Genomic DNA, 18,828 nt, shown 5'->3' with positions numbered 1-18,828 from the left:
TGTAATTTTCTGTACATTAACTCAGCCATTTCAACATCTCACATTGTCACCTTAGCTTTGCGTAGTGCCTTTACCCATAGCTTACGTTGAACAGAAAATACAAGACTATTATTATCAGACACTATTTCATGTCATGAGCTCTATCCTGTTATGGTGTGCGCAAGTAAACACTTCCCATAGGTGTTATCACAAAATAATTTATTTTCTATTTGAAATGACACATTCCCCAACATGATATTTTAAATGCTAATCTAAAGATGCGTTATAGCCCCACGTTCCATGTTGTCGACTACTGCAAAGAGCACCCTCTCCCATCGTCATTTCCGTATGTCCGCTGATTTTAAAAGTACTATATTCAGTAGAAATCCACTGTCTTTGATATACATACAAGTGGAAAGTGCTCTTTGGAATGGCAGGAGCGTGGAACTACCAATGCTATAACTGCATTAACGCAAAACTTTATTAGTGTTCAGTTGCATGAGTGCAATGCAGGCAGGGTTTACAGTGACTGAATGGGGTCAGACAATTTAAATGCCTCTTTTATGACATTTTTAAGGGAGCTGCAATAGAACAAGAAATGGTAGTTTATGTATATTATCTGTGCTTTGTTTTGAGTTGCTGTGCAATTCAGGTGCGAGAGTATCTATCACAATTAAAATAAATAAATAGAGAACATTTAAATTACTGTGCAATATTGTGTTTTTTTCTTTATTCAAAAATATGCCATTTTTTTTACTTCGTATAAATAGTGACCAAAACGTGATGGACAGACTGGTGTGCAATGTTGACGATATCAATCTGTATATTTGTTTCTATTGGCTGATTTGTATATATAATTTTTTTGTTATCTGCTTGGGGGAAAAACATAATAAAGGATGGTACTTAAACAACTGTATTTATTGTGATGACTTTCTTGTGAGTTTTGATTCTATTGATCCTTTCAGTAAAAGTGCACTTCTTAATAACCCTGCATTGTATTTATTGTAATGACTTGTGAGTGTTGATTCTATTTATCCTTTCGGTAAAAGTGCACTTCTTAATAACCCTGTATTTGTATAAGGTCCTATTAATATTTATCAGCTACCTCAGGTGACCTACTGCACAGGTGATGATTGTTACTGTAGACTGACTGACTGATAAGAATGGAGTCCACCTCAACTGTCTGTTAGCCTGGTTCTTTTCAAAGTTTCCTTGTACACAATGAGGGGTTCAATGGGAGGTGGTATACGGGATTTTGGAGGTGGTATAAGGGTTGACATATGGCTAAGGTTAGCAGTCTAACCCAAACACACAATGTCTTTAAAAGCGGTTAGAAGTCCACAGTTTGGAGTGTACCCTCTTGTAATTTGAGTAAAACAGCCTCAATAATTACTGATGAAATCCAAGGGCTTGTGATGTAATACAAGTGTTTATTCCTCACAATTAGAGGCTATCAAGACGAAATGCCAGCTACTCTATTTATTAATTTGGTGGACTCATGACAGCGATCAAATGGACTATGTTGCATCTTCATTTTATTCTTGAGCCTTTATTTGGCCTTGCAATGTTACATGATCTGTCTGGATGATAGCATTGGCTCATATGAGACACTGGTTTCGACCAATCCTGAACGCCCAACCACATAAAGCCATTGCAGTGCAAGTATTGAAAGCCTTTTGAGACTGCACATTTCCCCTCATTTGTTGCAAACCATAAAGCTACCCACACCTGTAAAACATATTTTTTTTTTTACAAGGATCTGGTAAAAACAAACCGTCCTCATAGGCCATTCGCGGCTCCCTAATCCCTGGCTGCAAGACCAGCTCAAAAGATATCAACAACTGAGATAAAGACCTCAAAGATTCCCTGAGGCCTAAACCCAGTGCTCAGACAGAGCATAGAGCAGCGTATACTGGTATGTAAGCAAAGCTTGATGGTCCAACCCAGTGAGACAAACTGCCATTTTTGTAAAAATGTCTGAAGGAAAGTAATAATGATAGTTAAATGCCTCGGTGTTGCAACATGCAATGTGTTTGAAAATGATGAGTCATGTAAGTCAGAGCTGATTCATAGTGCATCGTCTGGAATGATTCAATACTGTAATTGGATACTGACTAGTTACTGCTGGATGTTGTATTGGATGTGTGTTTATCAGTTTGGTCCATTTGTGAAATTGAACAGCTTTTTTCCCCTTGCTCTGATTCATTGTTGGCATGCTATCCAACTGGCAATTGGAAATGTCCCTGTCTATGGTTCAGATTCTGGTCTGATCGCTATTGTGGTCCTGACTCACCTCCCCTGCCCTCCTGGGATTACCAAATCACATGGCCCGAGGTCACAGAGTTATCTTGGATATACTGTACATCGATACTAGATAACATGTAGACACATACTGAATACGTTGTATGTTATCAGTACAGTCATCTAGTTATTGAAAATGTGGTTATTTACTGTAAAACACTGTCAGCCTATCTAGGCACCACACTGTTACTCTGCCCTGTGGTCGAGCATTTGCTTACACTAGAGTAGGCTGGTAGGAGGAGCTACAGGAGGACGGACTCATTGTATATGGCTGAAATTGAATAAATGGTCAAACCATGTGGTTTCCATATGTTTGACACCATACCATTAATTCCATTACAGTCTTCCTGTCCTCCTATAGCTCCTCCCACCAGCTTCCTCTGGCTTACACGTGGTGTTTATAAATGGCTCTTAACCAGTGTCCCTGTCTAATGGAAGCTGTTGTGTGACAATAAGCTCTCTGGCTACAAAATCAGAGGTGGCCAGCAAATATAGGGCAAATGACTGGTCAATCCCTCCTGTCCTCCTGTATAGCATTTACTGTGGAGTGGTGGAAAAGGTACCCAATTGTCATACTTGAGTAAAAGAATAGATACCTTAATAGAAAGTAAAAGTCACCCAGTAAAATACTACTTGAGTAAAAGTCTAACAGTATTTGTAAGTATCAAAAGTAAAAGTATGAATCATTTAAAATTCCTTCTATTAAGCAAAGCAGGCAGGACCATTTTCTTGTTTTTAAACTGTATGGATGGCAAGGGGCACACTCCAACACGCAGATATAATTTGCGAAAGATGCATTTGTTTAGTGAGTACGCATGATTAGAGGCAGAAGGGATGACCATGTGTTGTCTGGATAACTGCATGAATTGGACCATTTTCCCGTCCTGCTAAGCATTCAAAACGTAACGTGTTCTTTTGGGTGTCAGGGAAAATACATTATTTTCATTAGGAATGTAGTGAAGTAAAAGTAAAAGTTGTCAAAAAATATAAATAGTAAAGTAAAATACAGATACAAAAAAAACTACTTAGGTAGTACTTTAAAGTATTTTTTACTTAAGTACTTTACACCACTGCATTTCTGATGCCTACATCCCTAGGCATTCTGTAGGCACCATAGAATAATAGAATCTATAGAGTCTATGGTAGGTAGTCTGAGCACGTCATTATGCTTTCCTTTCTCTGTGGTAATGTCTGGTGGTGAAATTGATATGGGTGTATATATAGCAATCAATGTATTTTTAATTATCAAGCAGAAAAAATACTTGTAGATTCGAAAGACTAGAACAATGACTGAGACATAATAATTTAGGCTTCTAGGGATTCACAAAAATAAAACAAAAAGTTTATACCCTAGGCTAGGGGTTGCGCGGTTAGGTGTCTCTTGACCCGTAATCATCACGTGGGTTAGTGATGTCACTAGGTGGTTAATTTAGTGTGGCCCTAATGTTACCAGCTCAAACTAGTTTTGGAGAAACAAAGGGGAGGGCGACAAATAAGAGCAAGCTGACCGGGATAGAGGTATTCTAGGACTGTAGGACTCTCTTGTGGCTCAGAGTAAGACCTTTAACTCTCGCCAAGAAGTACGATCAAAGAAACAAGTAAGTTATATGTGTATTTATCCAAATGTATAGTGATAAAATGATTACTTTGTGTCACTCAATACAACGTTGTCATTACTCACTTTTAATAGTTCAAATATATAGTCTCCATCATCGGAATCCTCTGGAGGATAACTGACATGTCGTGTGTAATTTCTCAATTAGAGTTATTTTTCTTGGGAGGTTTTATTTGTGTGTAGGTTTCTTTATTGAGTTTTTATTTTTATGGTCTTTTAAGTAATTTATGCACCATGTGTTGACTTTACTGCATATATTCATAACTTTTGCCAGTAACGAACACACAACTTTTGTCCCATACACGCGATTTGCGCAAGAAGCGCAATGGCACTGCGTATTGTCATACACGTTCGTTGAATCCTAAATATGAAGTAATATGTTTCATTCTACAACGGTTCTGTTTAGGGCTCAGAAGAACTTGAGGCCAAGATACGTTTTGTTGTAATTGTTTTGCTTTGAGTTTAATCACTTTCAAATTATGTTAGCTACTTTTCACTGTGTGACAACGTCCTCAGGGGTGACACATTCTAGTTTTGATGATAATAAGACGTGTGTGAGTGGTGTACCCTCTGGACTTCTTCCAAACTCAAGTATAACAGCTCAAAATAGTTACAGTAACGTGGCTATTCATTTAGAACTAAATCCTGCGCAATATAAGAATATTGTTTCATATAAGTCATTATGTTTAGTTGTTACTATTTCAGCTGTAGTGAAAGCTACGCAGTTTGAAAGTGTACTTTTGCATATCTTTGTTCATCTTAAAGTAGCCATTTATTCCACAATCTTAATTGTGTTCATGTGCCAGAAATCTTTTGCTCTAAGTTTGGGCCATTGAATGGTTTTTATGACCAGAAAACTTCACATGAGCAATAACTGTAAGTGACTCGGGATAAGAGCTCCTGCTAAATGACTAAAACGGATGTAAATGTAAATCTCTTCCACCTCAAGAATATGACCATTGAAATCGACTCCAAACTCAAGTACTTGCATTCACTGCTATCCACTCCACTCAAGAGTTGTTCTCCTTTCTTTGTCTTTCACTGCCCAGGACCTTTTCACCTGACCACAATTATCTGCTCCCCCCGATCCAAAGTAGGGGCTGTGTAAGAGGCTGTAAAAGTTGATTTGCAGTCAGAGATAACAACCAAAGCAACATAACCTTAGAGAGATGAAATGGGGAAAAGATAGTCCTCAATCTGTTGTTATCATTGTTTTTCCTGTTGTATTTTTGTCTCTTTTAGAAAGCTATTGGGCACGCTGGATACAGATTGTGCCTCGGGGTTATGTTTTTAGAAAGGGAGGAGGGGTAGCATGGGGCTTTACAGCTTGTGTGAGCTTGGCAGATGGACCTCGAGGCAATGGCACAGATAATCAGTGGAGAGAAAACAGCTTTGAAAAGACAGATAAAACTCTCCCTGGCTATTGAAATGCACCGTTCAGCCTGCAGGGCCCCTCAACTATTCTCTCACTGCTAATGGGTATGATGGAGTCTGTCGTTGGTTATGTTAGCGTATCGTGAAATAAGAAGGAATGTGAAGTAAGTAGGCAAGGGCCATTGTCTCTTTTAGAGAATAAACCATTCTGTCATGACTGCCAAGCCTCAACCATAAGGGATAATATTTTCACGTCATTGATGGCAGGGAGAACGTTTAGCTGTTGACCATATAGTAGATAAAGTGCACTCATCCTATTTGAGTCAATAATGTGAACCACTATGTCCTTGCACTGTCGGTCTCTGACGGCCAGAATCCACCTATATTTTGTATATTAGATCAAATAAAGCATGTGATTCAGCCATTTGTTGGCCACTAAGTGTTACTTCCTTAAGTAGGCCAGGGCATTCTGGGTCTTTGTTAACTGTCTTTCTTTAGAGTGACCCTCGACCCCGCAGCTTCTCTCTTATTGGTCTTAGTGGGCATTCCATCCTTTTTTTTTGCGGTCAGTGGCTTTTCTGAGAAGACGAGGAATGCTGCTTTGCAGTAAAAACAAGAGTGACTTTAACCCTTTATGCTTTATGCTTTTCAGGTTCAGCGTGGTCCTGCTTTCCATTGGGTTGTTATTGTTTCGTTGTAGAACTGATCAAGATGTGTGTTTGACAGTAACTCTAATGTTATCTATTTGACCATTATCAGATGATTAGCAAGAGGAACCACCATTTGAGTCAGTTGAATTATGATGGTTACGGTGTCTGGTCCAATTTTACTATTTGGTTTGCTTTCTGCTAGGCAATTAATATTATGTTCATCCCATTGTGTGATGGGTAGATGGTGGTAGTTGGGTGGGGTGTTAATAGTGAGCGATGTTTCATAATAACATGTTTATGGTTGGGTAAAGAAGATCTCTTACACACCCATACCTAAGTATTCTAACATTCTTGTTACAGCTGCATTACTGATGGATAAAAAATGACTGGCACGGATAAAAATAGCAATGTTTGTCGGCATATTTAGCAAGTCTTTCAGCATGCTAGCTCTTGTAAGCTGTAGTATTTTAAGAGGACCTTTCTCCCAATATGCTAAGGTCACATTCAGATGTGTGGAACAAAGACTCTGCATGGGATATCTGTCTAGTGGCCCTTTAGAATGGAGTGAAAGGAGACCAGCAAAAGGCTCTGTTTTAGCTCTGCATTAGCAAAGAACGATGAAAGATTTTGAGGGCTCTCCGGGCCTCACCAACGGCAAGGCTCAGTGGGTTAGTCGAGGCCTGCTGGGTGTTGTTTCATCAATGACAAATGTGTTGCCTGGAGTAGCCCCTCGACATTTATGACCAGGGGAAGAATGTCATTGGAACTGCTAGCTGGGGGGTGGGGGGGGGGGGGGGGGGGAGTGATGGCAGTTGAGAATGGGGAGTTTCCAGAGTTTTATGGTTGCTTGGAGTGTTTAGTTATGCTTACTGGCCACTGGCGCCTAATTACTTTTTTGAGGACAGAAGACAGATTTACTAGGCCAGCAGAATATTTGATCAACTGGCTTGAAGAGGAGCAGTAAGCGTATGTGCCAGAGGGCCTGCTGGCCTGGTATTTGTGTAGCCATCGCTTTCATTCTCAGTCCTTTTGATGAGCAGTCAAATACAGATATAACACTTTCAGAAGCCAATTGTAAAATTGCCTGATAAAAGGATTGTGCCTTGGTAGATTCTCAGGTAGACCAGCTCCCTTTCAGTAGTGAGTGGATGGCTGCCGCTTATGGCATTCTACCTCACACAGTACGAGGCCATAGTTCAGAGAGGTGATAACCTCTAATGGATTGGACTTTTCCAGTGAGTTGTTGATTCATCAGTTGTAGCTGACCTTTCTATCCAGGGTTGCCCGCAGGCAGGGAAAGTTCAATGCGAGCATACTGCAATGTGAGAGGATGTGACTGCCATCTCTGCTCGGCTTCTGGACATATTGGCTCAGGCACAAACCAATAAAACAAATGTTGCTGTTAGATGAGTTTGCGTGGGCAACGGGAAATACACAAGGGTGCTGTTCATCAGAGACTTCCCAGAAAACCGGGAACATTCACAGAACATTATCTAAGATTCCCGTTAAGTCGACGTGGGGGGGGGGGGGGGGGGGGGTGGTGGTATTTAGATTCATCAGGGGGTGCTTCCTGTGGCTATGTCCTTGGAATCTTCTCCCAACATTCACTCGCATTTTCTTCACAACATCTGTAAAAACTGCAACAGAACATTTCCCTAAGGTTGTCATTAGGTTGTCATTAGGTTGCCAGGGAATGTAAGAACACAATGTTCCAGTAATGTTCTTAGAAACATACTGCCGCAACAAAATGTGGGAACAGTAGAACTGGTTCTGAGGAAACAGTACAGGAACGTTCTGCTAATGTTGAGGGAAATGATTTTCAAAACACCCATGACAAAAAGCAGGGAATATTCATTCCTACAATGGTTTCAAAAAGGTTATAGTGTGACATTGTGACATGATGGTTGTAATAATGTTCCCTGAAAATACTTAAGCAATATAATGTTGGCGCAATAGAAGTTGTTCTTAAAAAACATTCCAGGAATATTCAGCGAATGTTGATGGGGATATTACTATTAACCCCGATTACAATAAACCTCCCTGCAGGACTCTAATAAAGCTATTCTGTAAGGTTATGACACGACGATCCAGAATTGTTCTAAAAACATACTTCAACGATAATGCAATTAGTTCTGAAAACATTGCTGCAATGTTCTGCTAACATTGATGTGTAATGTAACATTATTATGCTGTAGGAAGTTGCCAAAGTTTTAAACAAATGGCATCCCTATCCTCTTTCATCATTATATCATATTAGGGTATTGTCCAAACAAAGCTGTAGCTTTTTTCAACAATGGCAATCAAGTAGATTTGAACCTGCAATCTGCCATCTTCAAGCCTTGTAGCCTACTTAGTTTTCTACTTGGTTTGCTGCACCACCACGATCTTGATGTTTCTAGTGGATCCTTAAATAATGATCCAAACTATGGCTACAGTATATGTCTTAGTACATATGCACGTCTATGTACACCTCACCACAATCTGCCAGGAAATAATTGAACATGAATTCTGAAATCAAGTTTGGAGGGAAAATAAAAGTAAATTGCCGTGTGTTTCTACATGGATTGTTGTACAACTAACTTCCTAAACAGTAAGATAACACTGACACATGAAAGAAACATCGATGGACTGTTCAAAACTTAATTTGATAATTCTGGGAACATTGAGGGAATGTTTTGTGCACCCAGATTTTGTGTTTTTGGAACCTATCTTGTCATATCCCCACAATGTTCCCATAACCTAAATAAATGTTTTAGGAACCTTTTAAAGAACATAATAATACGTTCTGGGAACGTTCTTGCAACAACAGGTACATGTTTTTTCAACCTAATAGAAACCTTGTAATTATCTGCACAACTGGACAGTTGTGTTTTGGGAATATATTTTTTGCCATGTTCCCACAACATAAAGATATGTGTTAGGAACTTTTAAAGAACATAAAAAAATGTGTTCTGGGAATGTTCACGTAACATCAGGTGAATGTTTTTTGCATTCTCAAATTGCATAATTGCATAAACATTGCGTAATCATCTGCACAACTGGAAGGTTTTTACGTTTTGGGAACATATCTTTGTGATGTTCCCACAATGTTCTCACCAGACTGTTCCCACAACCTAATGAAACATTCCGGGAACCTTTAAAGAACAGACCAAATGTGTTCTGGGATCATTCTTGCAACATCAAGCGAATGTTTTATAGAAACATGTCACGTCCTGACCTTAGAGAGCCCTTATTTTCTATGGTCAGGGCGTGACTGGGGGTTAGTCTAGTTTATTATTTCTATGTGGGGTTCTAGTTTTGTTTTCTATGTTGGTGATTTTGTATGATTCCCAATTAGAGACAGCTGGTAATCGTTGTCTCTAATTGGGGATCATATTTAGGTAGCTTTTTTCCACCTGTGTTTTGTGGGATATTGTTTATGGGTAGTTGTATGTCAGCACTCAATTGTCATCACGTTTCGTTCTTGCGTTATTGTTTTGTGCGTTTCACTAAATAAAGATGTGGAACCCAGATCACGCTGCACGTTGGTCCGAGTATGCTTCTAACGATCGTGACAGAATATCCCACCACAACAGGACCAAGCAGCGTGCCCAGGAGGAGAGGGTAACATGGACTTGGGAGGAGATTCTGGATGGGAAGGGATCCTGAACTTGGGAGGAAATCCTGTCAGGAAAGGATCGCCTTCCTTGGCGGGAGACGCAAGGAGAGAAGGGAGGACAGTGACGACGCCGGGGTTCGCGGCCACAAGGAAAGCCCAAAAGACAGACCGAAAAAAAACTAATTGGGGGTGGCACATGGGGTGGTCGGCGGAGCCGAGGAGTGAACCAGAGCCAGTCTGGGAGAAGAGGGAGATACTGGAGGAGAGTGAAAGGAGAGCGTCAGAGATTGAATGGAGGTATTGGAGGAGAAAGAGCGGAGAGAGTTGTTAAGTTGGTGGAAGATGCACGACAGTTGCCCTAAGGAGCGTGTAATTAGTTTAATGCCACATGAGTCAGCATGTGTGTTAAAGTTCCAGTACAATTGATGCCGGCTATACGCACCAGGTCTCCAGTGCGAATTCACAGCCGGGTACATCCTGTGCCAGCTCCTCGCATTTGCTGGGTGAGGTGTATCATCGAACCGGTACCATTGATGCCGGCTATACGCACCAGGTCTCCAGTACGTCTCCACAGCCAAGTATGTTCCTGCTCCTCGCACTCTCCCTCAAGTGCGCCTTCCCAGTCAGGTATGTCCTGTGCCTGCTCCTCGCATTCTCCCTGAAGTGCATGTTCCCAGTCAGGTACGTCCTGTGCCTGCTCCTCGCATTCTCCCTGAAGTGCGCCTTCCCAGTCAGGTACATCCTGTGCCTGCTCCTCGCATTCTCCCTGAAGTGCGCCTTCCCAGTCAGGTACGTCCTGTGCCTGCTCCTCGCACTCACCCTGAGGTGCGTGTCACCAGTCCGGTGCCGCATGTGCCGGCCCCACACATCAGGCCTCCAGTGTGCCTCCCCAGTCCAGAGCTTCCGGCGACAGTCCCCAGTCCAGAGCTTCCGGCGACGGTCCCCAGTCCAGAGCTTCCGGCGACGGTCCCCAGTCCAGAGCTTCCGGCGACGGTCCCCAGTCCAGAGCTTCCGGCGACGGTCCCCATTCCAGAGCTTCCGGCGACGGCCCCCAGTCCAGAGCTTTCGGTGACGATTTCCAGTCCGGAACCTCCGGTGACGATTTCCAGTCCGGAACGTCCTACGACGGTCCACAGTCCGGAACCTCCTGAGATGGTCCACAGTCCGAACCTCCTGAGACGGTCCACGGTCCAGAACCTCCAGCTCAGGAGCCTTCCTCTGCGCCTATGTCCAGTCCGAGCACGGCGTCCAGTCCAGATCCAAGGCAGGAGCCTTCCTCTGCGCCGATGTCCAGTACAAGCACGGCGTCCAGTCCAGCCCCATGGCAGGAGTCTTCCTCTGCACCGATGTCCAGGCCAGGTAGCTTTTTTCCACCTGTGTTTTGTGGGATATTGTTTATGAGTAGTTGTATGTCAGCACTCCATTGTCGTCACGTTTGTTCTTGCTTTATTGTTTTGTGCATTTCACTAAATAAAGATGTGGAACCCAGATCACGCTGCACGTTGGTCCGAGTATGCTTCTAACGATCTTGACAAAACATTGTATAATCATCAGCACAACTGGACTGTTGTTGTATTATGAGAACATTTGCCACAACCTAACTAATGTTCTGGGAACTTTCACAGAACCAATTTTGGTTTGCTGGGTTGGCGTCTTAGTTTGTGTTGTAGGAAGATTCATTGTAACGTCCACATGACATTTCGTGAACAGCCCAGAACGTGACATCTTAGTTTCCTGCTGCTGTGTGATCTCAATTCTTTGTTCTCGATGGCTTCATTGTTTGTGTTCCACCAGGAAACTTGTATGATTTATGCATTTTGCCAGTCATTAACGAGGGGTCCTAATTAATCCTAGCCAATAATCAGGGTATGGTACAGAAAACACATCTTGTGCCTTGAATGTTGATTGTATGTCACAGATATAAACGTAATAATATTTAAAATACTTATTTGCATAGTGAGAAGCAATGTTTCAGTTTTTATTAGCCTGGGAAACAGATTGATTGAATAGGGCTGCTAATCTTTTGAAGGGAAAGCGTGAAATACTTTTAGATTCCCACCACAAAATCAAGGATTTGGTATTATAGGCAACCTTGTTTGGGTAATTGATGTCAGATTCCTGGAATTAAAAGAGTTACTCTTTGTGGGTGTTCTTCAAACTAATACTAGACCTGTCTGTCCCGGCACAGCTCTGAACTCTTCTAACCCAGACAGAGACAAGCAGTTCCCCCATGTCCCCCAGAAGAATTGCTTCAAACCAAGCCTCTTCCATCGAGCTCTCCCTGTCAGGGCGGCCCCTATCACCTCCCAGCAGGTGGGTTAGCCTTCACCATGGTGATCTGGTGCTGCCATCCATCCCCTGCTGCTAGCTCTGGGACTGTTGGCAGAAAGAATAGACATGAACTCAATTAAGTCAGAGAATAAATAGAAACTCAGAACTTGAGAGTCTTGGAGGATGCCTTATAGACAACCAGACATTTCAGAAATAGAGGGCTATTTCTTTATCTGTGAGTTACTGTCCTTTTCTTTTGAACTTAAAGCTGAAATCTGTAACTGGTCGCCCCAGTGCCTTTGTTTTCAGGGGTTTAGCAGAAACATACCTCAAACAACATGGCCAGCCTAGCTAACCCGTAAAGTAGAGTTGAGTTTGGCCACATTGTGGCACTGTTGGACATGCAAGCTCATTGGCTCATAGCGGCCATATTGTTTCAGCTAGTCTTGCATTCATAGATGCTATATACCAAATTTGGTCCCGATCGGTCCAGCGGTTCTGGAGAAGAAGACGTTAATGGTCCAACATACATCAAAAGCATGATTGCATGATCAGTTTGATTGTGAATTCGGATATTTGGAAAGTACCGAAGTAACTCGTCCTGGGGCTATGTGTCAAATTTTTCCTGATGGTGGCACGGTAGGCCCATAGCTGAACTACACCATTGGTGCCTGCAGCTATATATTTTATTGTTTTTGTTATTGAAACCGAGGAGAATGTCCGGCAACGTGGTAAAAAAATGTTTTGCAGTACATATTCTGGTGTTCTATTGCGCGTTCAATGATGTCCAAGTAAAAAAACAACAACACAGTGTTATGTCTGCATAATGCAATGACCATGATACACAAAGATGGGACGCGCGATTGTGACAATAAGATGACATGAATTGTGTTTAATGTGTCATCAACATGAGCCGGATAGATTTATGTTTTCGAACATATTCCAGGCAACTGCATGTCACAAAATGAAATGTTGTATTTTGTTTGGTGTTCATGTTGGAAAACGTGTTGTTTTGTGTAAGGGGAAGTGAAAGGGTGGAGTGGGTAGCTCATGACCCATTGATCCTCATTGCTGGTTGTGTGCCTCACTGTTTGTCTGATTGACCCTAAATTGAGTCATGAGAGCATAGGGAAAAAATCAATACAATCTTTCAGCCCTCTCACATGTATTTTCCTAGTTCTCACTCTCACAGGCTCGAGTGTCAAGCTTTAAAACGGTTTCATGTAATTCATTTTATATAACATGACGTGTTTTACTCTTTGACCATAATCCTTTATTCACTTTTCACCTCTAAAGTAGAGAACCTCTCATTGTAATGTGCAGACTCCTCATGAACGGACAGGGGTGAATTAGTTTGACTAGCTGGCAACGATCAATATTTGACCTTGATCGTGGTCTTTCAACTCTCATCTCGATCATAGATACACACCAGAGGAAAAATCAGGTTGACCTTTGGCACAGCAGATGTCACCTCAAATGACACACAATATAACCTACAGAATGTCTAAATTATTTCTAGTGCCACGATTGTAAAAGCATGGTTTTTTGTTTTTTTTCCCTCTTTTTTTTTTTCTTCTTTTCTCTCCAGTATGCGAGGTTTGTTCTCAACAGTTGTGGTGCTTCTGGTGGCCTTGATGATAGTCACCACTGAAGCAGGGAAAAACAAGAGAGGTAAGGGATTTGCTATGTGTGGCTTTAATATGCCGTGCCCAGTTTTAGAATTAGCACGGCAGTTGCACCTTTCATGAGGTTCATAAAGCCCCATGAAAGGTTGGAAACATGTCCTTACTAATTACTAATTGGAATATTGCTGATATTATTTCTGTCATCTGTATATATTTATTTTTTCATAATTACATCTTGACATTTTTGTTTCACAGAGAAGGGGAAAGGGGCCAAGGGTGCTGCCACTGAGTGTGCGGAATGGCGCTATGGTAGCTGTGTGCCTAACAACGGAGACTGTGGAGCCGGTGTCAGAGAGGGCACCTGCAACGACCAGATGAGGAAACTGAAGTGCAAAGTGCCTTGCAACTGGAAGAAGGAGTTCGGCGGTAGGAATTATACATTGATAGATGATTCCATTTCCCTTGATATACCCTGCAATTTCTCAAAGTGTAAAGTGGTGGTCAGTCAATCAAAAATATAGCAAACATGTCATTCATAGGTTATTACTACATCATTAGAATTGTATCATGGAATTTCTTAGTAAATACCTAGTAATTTACATAACCGCAAAAAACTATAGAACAATTTCTTTAGAATAAATGATGTTCAGACTGTTCTATGATAGTCTGATGACTGTTACTGTAATTTAATGATGCCAATGTGTTTTCATTAATTGAAAAAACTTAATCTATTTTATGAGAATTTGTAAGATTCTTGTTTGCATAAAATAGACGTAGACCAGCCATTTCAATAATAGGTAACATAATTTATTCTCGGAGCGCGCTGCCACGTTACCGCGAGCAACAGTTTATATACAATAACATGACGCCATTTCATTGCTTAACAGAATCCCCTCCTCTCGACCGGGACAAAGTGAGGTTAATAGTTCATTCTAACTTACTAACACACACACAGGTCACACAACATAACTTAATTAACTTTTGACCCATCAACATTATCGATAACCACTTAGCTGACAGTTCTAATTAACAGAGAACCTAGGAATGCACTCACAGCCTTATCTAAAACACCCCAGAGCTCAGTTTTGTCGGTTCAACCATAGGTTAACTACCTTATCTGCTTACTTAATCCACAACCCATTCATTTCTGCCTAGTTGGAATGTTGTTCATTAACTTTAATTACTCCTTGTCCGTGTCACACAATCCCTTCTTATGAACTCATATTGTTAATCAGATATAATAAAACAGAGTATAAGTTTACTTAGTTACAGTTCCATTTAAAATGATTTGTTCAGTCATTTAATCATAATTTTCCCAACATGACTCACACTAAATTCTTCGGCTACTCTGTCGTTCACTACATACTTTAGTCTGAGACTGCCATCATTGAAGTTGTTTGTTGGGAGGAGGGGCACGAGGGGCGTTGTGCAAAGCAAAGTCATCAATGATTGGATTGTCTCTAACCAATCAGAGTACCAAAGCCAATGCCGAATTTTCAAACCGTCACTTTACCCACGTGTGTTCTTGCTCTGGCCCAAACCATTGGTTTCTGGACCAATCAGATGGCCCGAATGTGTCCGCATTCGGTGAAGGATCGGGGAGGTACTCAGATCCAGACTCATTGCAGGGAAGAAACTAGCGTACGAAACTAACGTACGTGGGCTTTTTTTTTTAAAACTATCATACTCAACGGTTTTCCCTTCTGAACTGTGCAATTTCAGCTGACTGCAAGTATAAGTTTGGCAGCTGGGGTGAGTGTGATACAGCTACTGGATCCAAGAACCGGTCTGGAACCCTGAAAAAGGCCCTGTACGACGCAGAGTGCCAACCCACCATCAAGGTGTCTAAGCCATGCCCCACAAAGACCAAGACAAAGGCCAAAGGTAAGAAGTAAAAATGTAAGTAATGTAATAAAGTAAAATTCCTATCCACAAATGAGTATGTCATATTGAGCAAGGAATCTATGATGAATTTACCCTATTGTTTCATCATTTTTTTTTCTTGTCTTCCTACAGGAAAGAAGGGAAGAGGCAAGGAGAACTAGAAGGTGGATGAGTCCACATTGAAGAAGTGATTGGTTGGATTTTATTACGCAATATCCTTTGCTTTTTCAACAAACATAATATGCACAAGTGAATTATGAGATGTCAAGTGGGCCCTTCCTTCAAATACAGTATAACAAATGCTAAATGTCTCTGAATATTGACCAAATATCCCACAAATGTAGACAAACACAAAAAAAAAATCACAAAAATATCCAGCTGTCAGTGGCCTGGCAATTTGGCAAGTAAGAATGCAGTTCTGGACATGCTGTATTATGCAAGATATGCAAGAAACAGATACTCTTGAACTCTAAACAACCTTGTGATGTACAACCAGAGTTTGTTGTATTTTTTTGTACGCTCTCAGTTCCTTTACATTAGTTCAACTGGAGTCAAGGCAAAGCTCCTTGTTTGAGATGATTTTAACCAGTAGATTTGATATACTTGAGTTTTTTTAAATGAAAAATGTTCATCTTACATTGTTGTGATTGTTATAGTTTTCTCTTGACTACCAATTAGTATTACTAACAGAATTGATGAGTGGATTTCAGTTGCGTGTGCCAATTAGTAAAAGTAGAGATGCAAATCAACTATTTTTCTAGTAAACTGAGGACTGTCAGCTCAACGTGTTTCATGTACAATACAAAGCTGAGATTGAATGCTCAAGAGAAGGCAGTCATTGTCTTTGTAACGATAATAGTGTTATTGTTAAAACGATTAGTTTTATAATATATATACTTCAAAAGGTGTCAGGCGATTTTGAGTCGAACTGCTGCGTTCATATTTTAGCAAACACATACATACGCCTTCACACAGTTCATCTGTACTCTCATTTTTGTAATTACTGTCATTATTATTACACAAACCCTTGGAACAGAAAAACATCTACCACTTAAAATAAACTCTCAGAATTTTGACTATTGGTTGTTTCGTGTTTCTTCCTAATAAAGGTTTGTTGAGTCTCTGCTTTTGTTGAAATATACAGTGGCAGTTTAACTTACTACATTTATACTATTAAAGAGAGACTGAATCAAAACAACTACGCCCCTGGTTGAAAATAGCCTATGTGGCATCGATATGTGTCAGGTACATGTATTCTTGTGTCAAAATGTACTACAAAATGTAAATATGATAATGTTGGTCATAAAGTCAGTCTTGTCCAAAACTGAGATTTGGGAGATTATTAGGAAAAAAGGGTATGTCATGGTATGAAGTGTATATTTAATTCCTGCCTACAGCTGACAGCACCCAAGTAGCTGACCATTGTACATTTGGGTTGACTTTGGATATCCCTATGGGGCTAGGTACGGACCATCAGTAAATTACACAATGTACATACATGGGACAATATTCCTTGCTCCAAGACAAACGAAACAACTTCTTTGCTCGCTTTGAGGACAATACAGTGCCACCAACACAGCCCGCTACCAAAACCTGCGGGCTCTCCTTCACTGCAGCCAACGTGTGTAAAACATTTAAGCGCAAGGCTGTTGGCCCAGCCCTCGCAAGGCTGCCGGCCCAGACGGCATCCCTGGCCGCGTCCTCAGAGCATGCACAGACCAGCTGGCTGGTGTATTTAAGGACATATTCAATCAATCCTTATCCCAGTCTGCTGTTCCCACATGCTTCATGTGGGCCACCAGCCATTGTTCCTGTTCCCAAGAAAGCTAAGGTAACTGAGCTAAATGACTATTGCACCGTAGCACTCACTTCCATCATCATGAAGTGCTTTGAGAGACTAGTCAAGGACCATATCACCTCCACCCTACCTGACACCCTAGACCCACTCCAATTTGCTTACCGCCCCAATAGGTCCACAGACGACGCATTCTCAATCACACTGCACACTGCCCTAACCCATCTGGACGAGAGGAATACCTATGTAAGAATGCTGTTCATCGATTACAGCTCAGCATTTAACACCATAGTACCCTTCAAACTCATCATTAAGCTCGAGACCCTGGGTCTCGACCCTGCCCTGTGCAACTGGGTCCTGGACTTCCTGACGGGCTGCCCCCAAGTGGTGAGGGTAGAAAACAACATCTCCACCCCGCTGATCCTCAACACTGGGGCCCCACAAGGGTGCGTTCTCTGCCCTCTCCTGTACTCCCTGTTCACCCATGACTGCATGGCCATGCACGCCTCCAACTCAATCATCAGGTTTGCAGACGACACTACAGTGGTAGGCTTGATTACCAACAATGACAGGACAGCCTACAGGGAGGAGGTGAGTGTGGTGTCAGGAAAATAACCTCACACTCAATGTCAACAAACATCAAACAGAAACAGCAGAGGGAGCAGCCCCCTATCCACATCGACGGGACAGTAGTGGAGAAGGTGGAAAGTTTTAAGTTCCTCGGCGTACACATCACAGACAAGCTGAAATGGTCCCCCCACACAGACAGTGTGGTGAAGAAGGTGCAGCAGCGCCTCTTCAACCTCAGGAGGCTGAAGAAATTTGGCTTGTCACCAAAAACACTCAAACTCTTCTACAGATGCACAATCGAGAGCATCCGGTCAGGCTGTATCACCGCCTGGTATGGCAACTGCTCCGCCCACAACCGTAAGGCTCTCCAGAGGGTCGTGAGGTTTGCACAACACATCACCGGGGGCAAACTACCTGCCCTCCAGGACACCTACACCACCCGATGTCACAGGAAGGCCAAAAAGATCATCAAGGACAACAACCACCCGAGCCACTGCCTGTTCACCCCGCTACCATCCAGAAGACGAGGTCAGTACAGGTGCATCAAAGCAGGGACCGAGAGACTGAAAAACAGCTTCTATCTCAAGGCCATCAGATTTTTAAACAGCCATCACTAACATTGAGTGGCTGCTGCCAACATACTGACTCAAATCTCTAGACACTTTAATAATAAAAAATTGGATGTCATAAATGTATCACTAGCCACTTTAAACAATGCCACTTTATATAATATTTACATACCCTACATTACTCATCTCATGTGTATATACTGTACTCTGTACCATCTACTGCATCTTGCCTATGCCGTTTGGCCATCGCTCATCCATATCTTTTTATGTACATATTCTTATTCATTCCTTTACCCTTGTGTGTATAAGGTCATTGTGAAATTGTTAGATTGCTTGTTAGATATTACTGCATGGTCGGAACTAGAAGCACAAGCATTTCGCTACCCTCGCATTAACATCTGTGACAAATTGAATTTGATTTAATTTGATGATTTGATTTGATTTTAAGATGTCAATAGCTCCAAATTAGTATGACATAAAAACCTCAAACCAACTATAAATTGTGGAAATTCATATACAAATATTGCACACATCTAAAAGGTGTGCAACATTTAAATATTTTCCCATTTACATTGTGTAATATATTGACGGTCCCAA

General features: G+C 41.6%; 1 protein-coding gene across 2 annotated transcripts; it reads left to right on the top strand.

Annotated features, from left to right (window-relative positions):
* Positions 1 to 3,524: 3,524 nt before the first annotated feature.
* LOC110526198 (midkine-B) lies at positions 3,525 to 16,373 on the top strand. Of its 2 annotated transcripts, XM_021606950.3 has the most exons (6): positions 3,690 to 3,878; positions 11,706 to 11,830; positions 13,377 to 13,459; positions 13,669 to 13,839; positions 15,136 to 15,297; positions 15,430 to 16,373. In XM_021606950.3, the coding sequence occupies exons 2-6, from the start codon at positions 11,748 to 11,750 to the stop codon at positions 15,456 to 15,458; spliced, it is 528 nt and encodes a 175-aa protein (XP_021462625.1). In that variant the 5' UTR covers positions 3,690 to 3,878; positions 11,706 to 11,747; the 3' UTR covers positions 15,459 to 16,373. The 2 variants fall into 2 exon arrangements, with proteins under 2 accessions (XP_021462626.1, XP_021462625.1); XM_021606951.3 differs by lacking the exon at positions 11,706 to 11,830 and having other exon boundaries at positions 3,525 to 3,878.
* The last annotated feature ends 2,455 nt before the right edge of the window (positions 16,374 to 18,828 follow it).

Source organism: Oncorhynchus mykiss, chromosome 6 (assembly GCF_057628025.1).
Source record: "Oncorhynchus mykiss isolate SJ-2025 chromosome 6, ASM5762802v1, whole genome shotgun sequence".
Taxonomy (NCBI): Eukaryota; Metazoa; Chordata; class Actinopteri; order Salmoniformes; family Salmonidae; genus Oncorhynchus; species Oncorhynchus mykiss.
This window is presented reverse-complemented; position numbering and strand designations above follow the sequence as displayed.

Excerpts from the sequence above, each read along its gene's own strand:
- LOC110526198 (XM_021606950.3), top strand. The coding sequence starts at position 11,748 with ATGTCCCCCAGAAGAATTGCTTCAAACCAAGCCTCTTCCATCGAGCTC. Across the intron at positions 13,460-13,668 it reads AGCAGGGAAAAACAAGAGAG|AGAAGGGGAAAGGGGCCAAG; the intron begins GTAAGGGATTTG and ends TTTGTTTCACAG. Across the intron at positions 15,298-15,429 it reads GACCAAGACAAAGGCCAAAG|GAAAGAAGGGAAGAGGCAAG; the intron begins GTAAGAAGTAAA and ends GTCTTCCTACAG.